A 16,073-nucleotide genomic window follows, 5' to 3' on the forward strand; every position below is an offset into this window, starting at 1 on the left:
CTTAGAAAGTTCACAAGCCATTGATTGCTGAAACATTCTGAGTGGGCAGAGGAGCACTTAGACTAGGTAGAACTTCGACGTTCTTTACATCATCGGAGAGATTTGTTCTGTTTGTGCTGTCCACTGAGATTTGAATTCTTAATTTTCTTTTTAGTGTACTCAGTGGGAAGTCCTCCATGCCAGTGACAGAGTTCAGTTCATCACATACGCACAAACCACTATTCAGAGAATGCATTTCATATAATGCTGGCTAATGAATATTAATGAGACGAATACATAAAATAAAATAAATAAATTGAAGTCAGCCCAATACTTGCCACTTTTCCTAAAACCAATGCTATGACTGAAATATTTTGGTCATTTTTCTCTGCCAGATGAATACAATATATTTATTTGATGTTGGACCGGAGTTGGTCCTGAAATCAGCCAGTGTGAACACGGCCGGGGATAAAAATTATTGATCCCTTATGCCGGTAATGATTGCCAAGGTTATTAAGAGTGGAAATTAATGCCCAAGTTTGCATCTAGGTTTACAATGGAAAGAGGTTACGAGAACTTTAAATTTTGCCCACAGAAACTGAAAACACTACAGTGATCGGAAATGTTTTGATAGATGCCGGAGTTCTTGCGGTAGAAATTCAAAGAAAGATCTCAATGAATGGTTTTGTGTATATTTTGCATGTTAAATAACCTGAATTTGAGGAAAAAATATAGGAGGTAATTAAAAAAAAAAAAAAAAGCAAATTAACTTTGTATATATTGCCCTTTGCCAATCATTTGGCCACATAACATGAAACAGTTCATATAGCAGAGCAATTGAATATTATCTTTGTTCAACGTATACATTATTTAACATGAGGGTTCACTAGTAGTTGTTGCTCAAGGGGGAAAAAGATACTGGTAGTAAGAGAAAATATTCACCTTGAAGTCTGATTCTCAAAAAATGAAAACTAAATAAATGAAAATAAAAGTAGATAAAAATTTTGATTGGGAAAAGGAAAGTGTTATTGTGTGGTTATATATTTCTTGCTATTTCAGATAAAAGTTTAAGGTCAAGCTTTCAGACTTTTTGTTGTGCCAGTGCCACCAGGTGTGAAGTGAAGATAATGATTTAAGAGGCGTCGTCATTCTTCCTTAATGACTACAGCCTTTGTGCATACGTAGTGTTCTGGCACTTTAACAAGCAAGGACTGATATTCAAATGTACAGATATTATCATTTATTGAAATAAAGAATGGTCTGTCAGAGTCAGTGATCAGATCTTGGACCTCCTTAATGCTGACATGATTGCTCTCTGGTGATATGAGTTTACCATGGAGTAGAGAGATGTGAGGATTTACCTTGAATTTGTCATAACTCCAGAGAGACAACATGACATCTGGTTCAGCAGTGTGGCATGCTTTTTGCATGATTGAAAAAAAAAATTCCCCAGAAAGTACGAGGTTGACTGCTGTCCCAAGACAGTTAGGACACTACAGAGAGAAATAGTTAGGTTTTTAAAAGAGATATCTTTACATACACCCAGTTAAAATGTTAAATTACAAGTCAGTGTATGCCATGAGGATTATTTTTCGAATTTATAAGTTAGATTATCAAGAGAAAAGCAGCTTTGGTACACTTTGGGGTTGTCAGTAAAATGAAATTTGTATAAACTCTGCCTTTACACTTGCACTTCCATTGCATTTTGGAGTTATCATTTAGGCACAAGCCAAGAAATTTAACAAGTCATTCTTCATATATACACAGAACACTTGAGTGAATTTCCTTTTTATTCTGTATTGGGTGGTATTCTCCATTCTCCAAACCTACATTAAGACAGGAAAAGGGAACAAAGAACATGTGGCCCATTGGATATTGCAAGTCAAAATCCATAGTTGTTACAAAAGCAACACAAAAGGGTAGATTTTTCCACCCGCTTCGGGTCATATTCCTTTCACAATCAGATGAAAAACAAGCTGAGAAAACATTCACAGCCGTTTGATATGCTCATTGCACTGAGCGACTTCTAAAATGTATGCTTCGTCGCTCCATTGAATATTAGGGCCCTGCGTCCCTTTCCTTAATTATTGTCCAACAAAGACAAATTACTTGCGGCATGGCAGAAATCTGATCCCAATCTAATGCAAAATTCCACCTCCTTTCAGCATCAGTGAAATTTTCACATATGTTGCATGGCAGTAGCAATAGTGTAGCATTTTATTCCCTTGCTAAGCCATCTGATGTTAAACTTCTAAGTCTTGAAGTAAAGAAATATATATGTAAAGATGGGGTCAACTTTCAAACTCACCCTTGCTTTATACATTTTCAAAGAAAGGATTCTTTTATATTTTGTCAGTTTTTCATGAATTGGAATAATAAAGATTGCTTATTTCTGTGATGTTGATTCTTTTCTTCTTGGAGCTATCCATGCTGCATCTCTGTGCTTTTGCATCTCTCTGTGCTTTTACAAGGTGCTAAGTTCCAATGCACTGAAATTAAGAACTGATCAAGTGAAGACTTGAATAATTAAAACTTGGTCCTGTGATATCTGAATAAAACTGACTTGTGTCATTTTGTCTTTAATGACGACATTTTTAACTTATTCAAATTGTTTACCTTTCTAGGTATGGGAAGATACAGAGTGTTAAACTTCATCCCAAAAAGGAAGGAGACAGCGATTTATCAGCAACTGTTGCTTTTATGGACATAAGGTCGGCTTCCAAAGCCCACAATTCAAAAAATGAACTAGATGATAAAACTTTGTGCACAAACTTTGCAGAGCCCACTGCTTCGGGCAGCATTGTCACCCGTACATGTGAGGTAACATCGCAGCTGCAACGAGAGGCCCCTGCAGCTTCATCAGCACCTGCAGCGCGCAGTGCAACTACGACAAATACTGCGGCCCCAGAAAGGGGTCGGTTTGAGCCCGCTCACGCTGGCCGCGGCACTCCAACTGCCAAAAGAGACGGGTAAGTCACATAGTCAATACTGTGCTGGATTAGATTACTATGGAGATGGTTACCATGACTACCAGGGATTACTTTTTTAGCCTGGGTAACCATGGTTACGAGGTAAACAACGCCACTGAGTTTGACACGAGCAAGGATTATTACTGTATCTAACAAAAATAGCACCTTTACCGCCAGTTTTGGTGTCTATGTAACTAGCGGATTATTTTAGTGGATTATTATTAGAGCCTCAATATGGATTTACGTATTATTGTAGCCTTTCTTTCGTCTGGGGTCTTCCTGTCACTACTGTTTGGAATATTATCACTACATCTATTTCCAAAGTCAGACAGAGTCAGACAATAACATTTAAAAAAAAATTAACTTCTGTTCTGCTAAACTCTCAGCACTACCACTGCAACTAAATTCATTTTCAGACTTAACTTTTTCTAGAAACAGCACCACTGGGATTAACATTAACTTAAAACCACCATTTCTGGAATATACTTTGTTTTTATTTTATTTTCACTGCCAAATTGACAGGATTTAGATAAAAAACAATGATGAGAACTTTGGGATTTATGTTGTGTGACTCTAAAGAGCTTGGAAACTTAGAATTTAACTGTATCTCCAACCACGTTAGCTCTGCGCAGTTTCAGCACGCATTTTGTATCCCACATGCACCACGAGACTGCACGGAGCTATACCTACCAGATCGTACATACGTATGTGCGTGCAAACCACCCTTTGTCGTGTAGTGAATGTGTTGTCGTTTATTTAAAGTTCACATGTGGATTAAGCACCCAGCTGGCTTTATAGAGCCCCACAGTAAAATAAACCAGTCGTCCCGTTTGGATTTACGCGGTATATTTGAGAGACGCAACTTCCCTGACGTTGCACAAACGGTGATCCAGCAAAGCCAAGACATACACACCACCACCACACTAAACACTACTGTGCTTTGCAAACCAGCTCAGCACTACCTTTTGGATTTATGCATTGCTTCTAGGTAGAACCCTTGTTGCTATGGATACATGTAACTGTGGATACGTGTTACTATAGTAACAGGTTAGCAGCCTTTTAAGTTGGATGTTTGATTGACTTGATGTGGATATTTTAGTGTGTAAAGCGGTCGTTTGGATTATGTCTGTTTTCTCGTGTATTACTGATCACTTCTCAGTGAGAAGTTGGATTTTTACCCCGTTGAGATTGGATTATTATAGCAGCCTAGTTGCCCCGGGGATTACCATGGCAACTGCTCAGAAGATGGATGTATATTACCAGAGTAGGAAGAGATGGCGAAGTGCCCTGGTTTATGTATAACATTGTATGCATAACTCAGTTCCTGCCTTCAAGACCCTTGCTGAAGGAAAATTAGAAGAAGACCCGAGTGGATTATATATATGGATAAACACACAGAGCAGAAATGATTCACTGTGCCCAGATGCAAAGATGTAGATAATTCTGCATCGTGTATATGGTGATTTTAGCTGCCCATATTTCCCCCCCAAGCCACAGCCAAATTTGACAGTTCTTGGATGTACTAATTACCAAACTGGATTACCTTAAGAATAACTGGACGAGTACCTCGCGTGGAATAGATATCTATGCCATTGATCAACCAGGGTGTGATTTGTAGCAGTTTATTATTAATACATCTTGAGGAGGATATTAGCAGAGAAACTGGGTACCTTGTGGAGTAGCAGAGAGACGGATTCCTGGTAAAAAATATGGGATTAGAACTTGCTTCTGAGTGTATGGTTTACCTAAAGAGGTGACCTATTCTGACTAGCTTAACTGGAATATATACCAACCACAACTAAGCCAGGCAAGGGAAGGCAACGGGAGAAGAAACGCTGAACACACTGTTGGATATTATTTTAGCTTTATATCTCATGGATTATTTACACCAGGAAATTAGCAGAGAAGAAGTGGCTGAAATGGATTTATTACCATGCATTAAAAGGAGTTAAAATAGATATTAGTATTTATTGTGTAAATAAAGTTAAGAAAGAATAATATAAGGTATTTTGCTGTAATGGATTTATTGCCTGCTTAAGAAGTAAGGTTGCTGGATTATTAATGTAAAGATACTAGTACAGTGGTAATAGCAAAGAACAAGGCAGAGATATGGAGGGAAAGGGTTAGGGAGGAGGGGAGGGGAGGGAGCAAACACATTGCTTTATTAGTTTTTACAGCTAGAACGTAGTCAGCTGTAGTTGCCTGTGGCAACATTGTTAAAGCCTACTGGAACCATTGGGCCATTGGGGTGCTTAGAATCAAATGTCTCAAATAACAGAAAAAGAGCCTTGCAAGGGACCAAAAATACAACTTTTTCCAAACATGGCTTTAGTTTGTCAGCATTTGGCTTGAGCCCAACCCTACTACCAGTACAGACGTTTGCCGACCCAAACCTTGACCTAACCCCACTTTCAGACATGGATTACTTAAAGCTGAGACGGATTATGAAGGATTACAAATTAATATTACTAGGCACTGGATTACTGACATGTAACCATGGTAACGGAGCCAGGATTATTATTTTACCTAACGAACCCTGGACCTGTAGACTCTCTCAGGACTACAGGACTATAACCGGCAGCAGAGACGAAGCCACCGAGTAAAGTATGGCGTCCCTGGGGCAAAATATGGATTATAATGACAAAGCCAATAGCCTCGTCATGGATATATGGTCCGTTATTGGATTGGATTGTTATAAGGTCCGTGTAGCGGAACACTGTGGATTATATACTATATAAAACTGGTATTTTAGCTCTGTTGCGTATCCACTGATTGATGCTTTGAGACTGATAATGGGATTTATGGAGGTTTCTTCATATCAGAAAATGGAGATTTTAATAGATATTTGGTGAACATTGTGTAACTGGTACCATGAGTAATGGATTTTAAGATTTCCCTAGAGAAAGCTAAGGTTGTAGGCAAATGCATCCCTGAAGTGGCAATTAAGTGCATTTATCAAAATCTACACTACATGTTGTGTACATGTTTATTTATGCTAAATATATCTGCTTTCTCTTTCAAACTTTTTTAGTGTGCATATAAATTCTCTCAAGTCTGGTTCATTTCCTGTATATGTGTGAGAGGTGCAGAAGTTGGGGTTTCTATTCATATTTTAGACAGAGACATTCATATCAGTATATCTCATGGAGGATTCTCCATTAATAGTCTGATGTTAAGAAGAGGCAATTGTTCTTATGGTTGAGTGAAACTTTCGCTTCAAGTATTCCCATATACCTTAAAGCAAAACACAAGAGCAGGTTTCATTTTGTCTGAGGTCAGCTTAAGGAAGGGGTGGGCTTATTAGAAATTAAAATTTTCACTCAAGAATTCGAAAGAGGTAGTATATTCAGCTGTGGGGATCATGTACCAATTATCTTTATTATTTGAAAATTTTCTTGTTTTGTGATTAAGGAGGGTGGGGGGGGGGGGGGTTAAGAGGTTTAGATGCAGTCCAGGTGTTCTCAACGTAAAGACATAGCCATTTGCCTGTGTACAGAGAGATATATGCCATTTACTTGATTCTGAAGAGGATAACTACAACCTATTATTAGCACAAATGTAAATATTACTCCCCTTAGCGATAATCCCCAAAGCGTGCAGTGCCTAGCTTTCAGATCTCGAGCGTAGGTTGATAGCTGTAATGAATAGATTAAAAGTTGCTGCGCATTGTAACAGGCATTTTCATTGGCTCTTTGCAGTAGACTGATCCTAGGCAGCCAATTGAATTTATTGTGTCATCACTTTAGGCTATTTTGGTGATATACCTTGACCTTACAAATTTTAGACTTTGGTCTCTAAATTAAAATGTGTCTCAAAATATTTCACATTGTATCAGTTTTAAGGTCATGGGATTTTTGTAGTTATAAGATATTTTTGTTATGTGTATCATATGGAAATTATTGTCAGTTGCAGGATAGGTCTGTGTTAAAATGATAGGGAAGTCTGGTATGTAATAATATATCAGAACATTTGCCCAGTAACAGTCCAGTCATTTGTAGCACTTCACCGTTTCAATTTTGGAAGGCCATCTTTTAGTTTTTTTTTTATCTTTTCAACATATGGTATGGTACCAAGTCTCTCAGTGAGAAGATGAATTTGGACTCTCTATTTCAAAATCCTGGCTAAACACATGTTATATTTGGAAAAAAAAGTATTTTGTTAATATGGACCAAAAGATGTGGTAGAGAGATTAAATTATTTTAATTATATTATATTTATACCAAGGATGTCATACCACAAGTGAAAAACGCTTTGCTATGTCTCTTATAAACTGGGATGGTAGCTTCCTGAAATGAGTTCAAGATGTCGAGGGATAATTTACCAGAGTCATACTGTTATTTTAATTTATTTATTTATTTATCGGTTTTCTACAACATTAACCATTAGTGAAAGTTCTTATGAATATAAGGCTTTTATTTTTTGGAGACCAAGTCTTTTGTGATACCTAAATCACATTGAGATTATCTGTGGGAAGATTCTCCAAATATGAAACAAGCACCATATTATACAACAGCCATATTAAACAGGAACAGTATGGGACTTATTGTTATGATAATTGAGTGACCACATCAGTCCAGGAAAATAATACTAAATTTGTGAGTTAAATGTAGAATATTTGGAAAGGAGAGCATAATTATGAAATTATATTAAAGAAACAAATCAGCACCAGAACTTGAGGAAGTTATTTGGAAACCCCGAGAAAGTGGGCTTTTAATATGTAAACAATATATAGGCAGATTCAAAGGAAAAACCAAAGGCACCGAGTTGATGAATCAGTCTGCAATCATGTGAAGTTGGTATTTGGTTTTTGCTCCCAGTATAAAATTGATTGGTATTCAAGTAAGTTAGTGCTGAGAGAAGTAGTACAAAGAGTCAAGGCCCTTATTTGGCAGTTTTGTGGTAAAGGGAAGAGGAGAGTGTTATTAAGCACATTGTAGGATTATGATGAAAATTAAATGAATTCTCCAGACGTTGTGGTCGTTTGAAGGTTGGGGAATGGCTGGTGTAATGTAATGATTCTGCGAATTTTTATCCTGAGTGGTTACATCTAGGGAAAAAGAAGATGTTGAGGCCACAAACAAGAGAAAATTATCCATTTTTCCTGTTGATAAATTTGACAAAAAAAGTTTTAGTTACTGGTTTTCGGTTGCGTCACAGTAACCAATAATTTTTAACAGGTAATTTCTGTGTCATATATGTTGGTTCGAATCCACTTTTTATTTAAGAGTTGGGAGGGGTAGAGATGAGACACCATGCAAAATGTTGCCACATTCTAATTGCTGATTTCTGTGCTTTGCTTCTGCACTTCTAAAAACACAAAAATATTGCAGTGTGCTTATATTTATTTTTCTCTTCTTAGGTTACTAGAATTGGAAAAAAGTATTGATGAAAATATTGAATTATTTGCTCAAACAGGTGCTATTTATGGCAAAACATTGAATTCAGATATCATGGTGGTCATGTTTATATTTATGAACAGGCAGCAGCTATTTGAACTGAACTGATCAGAAGGTGAGAAAGTCAACATATGGGTCCATCTTTAGTGCCATTTTTATTTTTTGATATTAATTTTACTACTTCAATGATGTTTTGTTGATTTGTAACCATTTATAGATGTACACACTTTGATGATATTATTGTATTTTACAAGATGTTTATATAGAGGAAAATGTATATTTTTGAGAAAGATATTTTTATAGATTTCATATACAAGTGTATGGGATTGTTTGATATAAAATATACTGTTGTTTACTACATCTGCAGTCTGCTGTTTATTTTTTGGAATTCATCCACTGGGAATCTTCCCAAATTCCCTGAGTGCCATGGAGACCATCTCAAAAAGTATTATGTTAACGCCATATTTGACAGATCAGCATATAGAACGGTAAAGTGCATACAGTATCATACAATTGAAATATTGAGACCAATTACACTAATACACTTGGAAAAATTATTTTAGAAATTTGAGTAGAGTCACAGCACAAGCACTAATACTAATACTAAAATTGCTTGAAAACTTTTGAAAATCATTTTAGAAAAATGCAAAGATGTTTACAGCACAAAAAAGACGATAATCTGGTGGAGGTGGGTGGTCAGTAAGCCTCATTCTGGGGTTGACTAGCAATTTTTTTGCTAAGACAAAGTCAATACTTTATCATCACTTATTTTCCAAATGATTAAATTTGACTAAAACAAGTCAGATCCACCCTATTGTGTTGAACAAATTTAACTCAATTTTAGCATTTCAAATACAAATGTATGGGATCCTTCAGTCTAAAATATACCTGTCTTTTACAACATCTGCAGTTTATATTTTGAAATTCCTCTGCTGGGAATCTTTTGGGATTTCCTGAGCGCAATAGAGGTCATCTCAAAAAGTATGAGAATAGTGATTGACCCAACTTCACTGTCAAGATACCAGAGTTGCTAAAGGAGTTGGGTGGTGCTATCTGGTGATGACAGCTTGGGAATTCGTACCAGCTGTGAGAGAGCATAACCCACCTTATGCTGTAGTGATTATCAGTTTATTTTCAGCTTCTCTTGATGTACGAACAAAACAAGTATTCAGGCACGGTCAGCTCCAGTCATCTCCTCCAATTCAGTAGCAGCTAGCTAACATAAACTGATTTCTTGTATAACTGAGCTATTTTAAACAACAATTTTTTTGCCAATAACCATTGTTTATTCACTACTATATTGGTGCACCTTGTGATAAATGATCATTCCTGTGTTTATTTATTTGAAGAATTCCACCAAGAATGGTAGTATTTCAAGCTCTTTACAGTTTTCAGTGTACATATTGGGTCACAAAAGCTTTCTCTTATGTACACAACCCAAAGCTTTGTATTTCTCTTTTTAGATATTTTCAAAGGCTGACAAATTACCAGAACCCATTACATTTTTATGTTAAAAAATATCCTGGAAATGTGCAAAAAAACATGCATGCTTCGTAGGGAGAGCAAAAATAAAGGAAAGCTTGATCTTCAAACAATAACTTTCAAGTAAAACCTGTTTCTACATCTCTGTTTTCTCTGCGTCAAAGAACTCCCCCTTTCTCCAGTTTCGCCTTTCTCCATTTTTCTCTCCATGCAGTGTGTCTAAAAGCAGTCTTCACCCAGCAAAACAGAGCAGGCAATATGGCTACACAGCCACTGTATTGAAGGTGATGAGGCCTCATTTGAATAAAACCCAGACATGGCTCCCAGACATGAACACCTTATCTCTACCCAGTGCCTGCATGATAATAACACTGATACTAGTATACAGGCTGGGTGTATGGAGAGACCAGTTGGAGTTAGGAAGTTGGACTAATATGCCTTGGGGATTTTAGTTGTGGCTGAGGATGCATGTGTGTCATTGCCGAGGACAAGGCGGAAGCAGAATTTATTTGGTTGTTGTTTTTGTTTGTGAGGTTTTAATAAATAAAAGTTGTAAGTTGTGAGGAAAGGATCTGTTTAGGTTGGTTGGGTGTATAATGAATGAGTTTCTGAATATTCTTCAGTATTTTTCTGTGTTTGTGTGTCTGTGTGTATTAACCAATATTTCTGTATTCAACCCCAAAGGTCTCCTCATATTATTTGAAAAAGACGTACAAGTTTCGTGACTGGCTCTCACAAAATTATCTGCAATATAAAATAAAGGTACTTGATGAAGCACACATAACAATTACGTGTCATTGAACACTTTGATACAGGTGGTGTATTTGATTTGGTTTGGTTTATGTTTGAATTCTGGCTCAGAAAATGAAACAATGCTATTCTGTCATCAAGTGTTTTGATCTTTTTGGCAATTGCTGTTATATTTTTCTTCCGAGACATGCTTTTGAAATAAAAGTCTGATGTATTAGGAACAGCCGATTTACTAGACATTGTCTGGTCACAGATGTGTCATCTGTAGAGAGAACAGGACTTTCTTTCTTTCTAACTACTTGTTGAAAATATCATGCAATACAGGTATTACGAGATAATCATGCAATACAAGTATTATGAATAATTAAGAAACATTCCATCAGCATTATGTAATCATGGCATTTGTAAGAGCAGTTTTCATTGGTTGACAGCCAGTTGGCCAGACATCTTGAACAAAGGTGTGTTATCAATATAGACCTTTTTATATAGGGCATCGCAAAACTCTAATTGTCATGCGATATGAATTTGAATAGAATAAAAATCATGCGTGTAAAATTATATGTATGAAAGAGAGGTCTTTTTTACAGTATGACCCTCAACTCTTGTAAAGATGACGCCCACAGCACTAAAGAGGAGTAAGTAACCGTAGTGAATGTTGGATAAAATGATATCGATGGTGTAACTCTGTTAATAAATATTCTACATATTAAATGGGATCATGCAGTTTATGTCTGCCATACCAGGAATATTTAATCAGTGACGGGTTGTTTGCTTGTGGACTTGATGGCAGACGTATTGCGATTTGTTCCTGGGGTTGATTATCGATTTTGTGAACATATTGCGTTACAGTTTGGCTGTTGTACTTTGTTACTCTTGCTCAGGGGAAAATCTCCTTATTCAGCTTGGTTTCTGGGACCTCAAAAGAAAAATGAGACATTCTTGCGGTGGTTTTGATTTTCCAAGGCTTTTCTTTTTGACTTCTGAGAAGATTTTGCGACGTGAACGTATAGAATTTAATTCTAAGGTTAGCTAATTATTTCCAAGGTCAGAAAATTTATTCAAAGGTCATATTATTTATTCAAAAGCCACATACTGATATTTGCAAGAAGGGAAAGCAGACAACCTCTTCTTCTCCTTTTTAACTGAGAATGATATAATCCATGATTTTTCTCCTTCTTTCTCTTTTTCTCTCTCTCTCTCTCTCTCAAAAAAAAAGTCTACAAAAGACACAAGAGGCACCTACAAAAATAAACCTTACATGGTATTGGCATTTGAGAAGCCTTGCTATGCTATTTTGAGATTAAAAATGGGTCTCTTTGTCTCAAAGCACCACTTGTCTGGATGTGATGTGTGTTCTTTATGAGGGAGAGAAGAAAGAGGACCCAGGTTTAAAATCTGGATCAGCAACGTGTGTGCACCTCATGACTGTACTTGTGGTTAAAAACAGGGTGCTTCGGTCTGCTCGCTTTCCTCTTGTGTGGTGGCTGTTTTTGGAAGGAGCCGCAGCGACAGTAGGTTTGGGGCAGGTTGTTATCCCACGAGGTTTGTGGGGTGCTTTGGGGTTGTGGCCTTGGGTGCAAGAAATAGGAGGGAGAAAACAAGGTTTTCATAAAAATCCTTAAAAACTGTTACAAAGTCAATTAAAAACAAGTATTTTTATATACAGACACAGATGTGTCTGTACATATTGCCATCACCTGCGTCTGTCGTCGCTGATGCCGTCGCCGATGCCGGCGCCGTGCACTTTCATTGTAAACACGATAAGTGGAAGGCAGTTTTACTTTTTGGCTTTATTTATAATACACAGCTTCATCTGCATTTGAAAATTGATAAAGTAAAATTTTAAACATGAAGTAATTTACTAGTATGTGAAAATTACGAGATTAAAGGAAGATTTTTAAAAAACTATTTCTTCCTCCCCTTTGTTTGTTAGTCTGTTTCTTTCTTTCTTTCTTTCTTTCTTTCTTAATGTTGTGCAAATACCCTTCAAATACCTTGACATTTTTCACTCTCAGTGGCGTAAATGACCCATTCACATAACCCAGATATATTTATTGTGGGTCAAACGTTCCTTAAATTTTGAAGACTAATATTTCAAAATAATCTGTCAGATATCAGCAGACTCACATTTCAAAATAAATTATTCAATATTAGCAGACTAAAAATTCTAAATTATTTATCCGATATTAGCAGACTAATATTTTATAATAATATATCCGATATTAGGAGACTAAAACTTCAAAATAATATATCCAATATCAGCAGACTAATATTTCAAAATGATCTGTCGGATATTAGCAGACTAATATTTCATAATAATATATCCGATATTAGGAGACTAAAACTTCAAAATAATATATCTAATATCAGCAGACTAATATTTCAAAATGATCTGTCGGATATTAGCAGACTAAGGTTTACACAGAAGAACTAAGAGTCTTTGTATAGGGACACAGGTGTTGCAAATATTTATGAGCACCATCAGCTGCTCCATATGGCGCTAATAAAGGAAAGCAAGCCCGTCTCTAGCACTCCCCTGGTGGAAGATGATGAATATATCTTAGGGCAATGATTTATGGAAGTTTTGGCAAAAATGGCATCCTTTTTTTTTCTGAAGGGTATTTTGGTATGTCTATTCAGTACTAAAACAACGCTCCTTGATTAAATACAAATCTCTAAATATAATAAATAATGGAGCTGAATGCAAATATATTAAGGTATTCTAAGTTCAGAAGATCACATTGAGAAACATTTATTAGGGGAATATAAAAAAAAACCCTGGACAGTTTGATTAAAATTAAAGATAAATAGATAAAAAATATAAGAAATACTAAAAGAGAAAAAAAGATGGTGATGGTTATTTAGGGCGGAATTTATGATAAGGGTCGAATAAAATAACTGTTATTCTGTTAACTGCATTCAGTTCAGTTGGTGAAGTCTCTATTTTCAGAATGAAAATATAACTAGTGTGTGGTTGGAGAAACGATAAGTTAAATGAAAATACCTGTGCAACTTCTACAAAAATATTGGTTGGGCTTTTATTTAGTTGATGTGCATTGGAATTTTAGATGGTTCCATTATGCTAAACATTTGCGTGTTGAAATCAGTAATATGGTTTCTGCCTAACACATGTGATTCTGCTCCTTGAAATGCTATGTCATCGCAGACCTGGCCCTACTAATGTATCAAGTCACACTGCATAGCAATTCTTCAATACCTGCTCTCTGTGCCACTTTCTTTCTCATTTGCGGTTTTGAGTCAGCGTCAGCCTATAACAGTTCCGCATATCTAATGATCCACTGCTGCTTGGTGGCTCGCTCCCTCAATGCTGCCTCAACGTAAAAATACATCTCACCTGTCTCTGCGTGACTGTTACTTAATTTAGGACAAATATGTGGTGTCTGTATTCTTTTTAGGCGTGAGGTCATAAAAGCGGCGTTTTTGGCAACATGCCAGTCTCATATGTACCACTGGCAGCCAGTTGCCTTTAGTGAGAGGAATATTCATGGCCGCCTGCCTGCCGCAGCTCTATTCATGGCAGAGGTCATATTAAACATTCCTACCACAGTGTAGGCTATGTGGATTTTGCAAACAACAGATGGAAAATCGATAACTGGCCCTTAGCAGCTGCTGCACTGGCAGTTTCTACAGCTATGTGTGTTTATGGGAGAGCACATATTAATTGAGCCTCTTAAACTAATGCCTGGGTGATTGTTTTGCTATTTATCTATGTATTTATGCCATATGAAGTGAGCCACTCAAGCAGAGGTTTAGGATAAAATGCATCATATAAAATGAGCAGCTTCAGCAGAATTTGAGGGCAGAATATATTTTAGAAAGACTGCTTATGCAGAAACTTTAATGGCAAAATACTAGTATATTAAATAAAGTGAGTCTTTTGAACAAAGGTATAAAGGTCAATATTCTTTTGTTATACTGATGCCTGTTCTGTAGATTATTGAATTCTGATGTAGTCATATTATTCCAGAAGTGGATATATACTAGTATTTGTATAGATTTTTACCAAAACAACATTGTCTTGAATTATTAATTGCCACCAGTTAACACAGTACAATACATTATACAGCATAATATAATACAATACAGTAAAACTGAAGCTGATCTTTAAAAGAAGAATACTAATAGATTTTTTTTTAGACATACATTGTCTTGAATGGAATGTAGAAGAATAATTTTTCTTGAGATTTACTAACTATTTTACTTAAAGATTTGCTGGCCTACGTATACAGTAATATTACAGTCTCTCTCTCTCTCTCTCACACACACACACACACACACACACACATTTTGTGTTAGATTATTCAAAGCCTCATTGTGTCGCTATGTCTGATAGTTTGGAATGAAGTATGGTCTCTCTCTCTCTCTTTCTCTCTGCATATGCACAGGGGCCAGTCATATTGCATTATTTGCAGCCTCATTATGCTGCTAATGCCTGATAAATAGTATAGAAAGAACTATGGTACAGATTTCACTGCCTCTGTCAACAGCCTACAATTACTAGCAGTAACTGCATTGTATGCTCTGCCATGGGCCTAGCACTAATATGTGGGGCAGCGTAAAAAAATCATCCCAAGCTTCTATGATCTACAGAGTTTATCCTAAGCCCTGTTTAATCCAACACAATATTATGTATCCGAACCATGACATAGGAAGTGACTGCGTTGCCCCATGCCTGTATCCATTATGAAATTTGTAAGAACAATATAGTTTCAGCTATTGATAAATGGTGATGTCGGACTTTTTGAGAAGTCATGCTATGACGTTTGACGAGACAACCTTCTGTGCCTCCTGAGTGAAGTTCTGCACAAAACTGATGATGCGCCCTCCCAGTGTAACAATGTGTCCTCCCAAAGTGAGGCTGCGTCCTCCCAGAGTGATTCCCTATACAAAACGTTCTTTCAAAGAGGCAGAAACATAAATTGAAATTTTATAGACCTAGAATTTAAGAAGAGCCAGGGTAGTTTTTCATATTCCGCCTCATTAAGTAAACCATGAAGTCTTCAAGCCTTTGTGGTTTTGTATTTAGCATAGTATAATTAAAGCTGTTTGACATCACGTATTGTTGTGAATGACATGGCAGCTTTTTATGCTGATACCAACGGATTGTGTTGCACCTCTTGCCTGCATTTACTAGTGGGCAATTTTCATCATCTGAGCTTACCTATTCAGTACAAATTGTAAAAAAAAATGTAAATGCCATTTATGATGGCGGTGAAGGTCTCAAGCTTATGCCTGCATACAAGTAGGCAATTTTCGTAAGCTGTGTTAGCTTGTTTGTTGTGAAAAAATAAATATTACATTATCAGCATTAGCGTAAAACCTGTTCAAGGATATAAGTAAAGGTCACAAGCTCTGGGGTGAAAAAAAAATCACTGTTTTTAATCATGATCATAAGTTTTAATACTTTGAAATGAAAAAAAAAAATTAGAAAATAGAAATGGAGAAATTCACATTTGCCTTTATATCTCGTATTCTT

The 16,073-nt window shown here is 36.4% G+C and overlaps 1 protein-coding gene across 3 annotated transcripts in view; it reads left to right on the top strand.

Annotated features, from left to right (window-relative positions):
* The window catches only part of LOC106163460 (uncharacterized), a 57,170-nt gene that overhangs the window by 7,090 nt on the left and 34,007 nt on the right, over positions 1 to 16,073 (top strand). For all 3 annotated transcript variants that reach the window (XM_086995287.1, XM_086995288.1, XM_086995289.1), the window contains exon 2: positions 2,604 to 2,948. In XM_086995287.1, coding sequence (XP_086851413.1) covers positions 2,604 to 2,948 — 345 coding nt within the window. The remainder of the gene's footprint in view (positions 1 to 2,603; positions 2,949 to 16,073) is intronic.

Source organism: Lingula anatina, chromosome 9, assembly GCF_051362555.1.
Source record: "Lingula anatina isolate TDL-2025a chromosome 9, LinAna3.0, whole genome shotgun sequence".
Lineage (NCBI taxonomy): Eukaryota > Metazoa > Brachiopoda > Lingulata > Lingulida > Lingulidae > Lingula > Lingula anatina.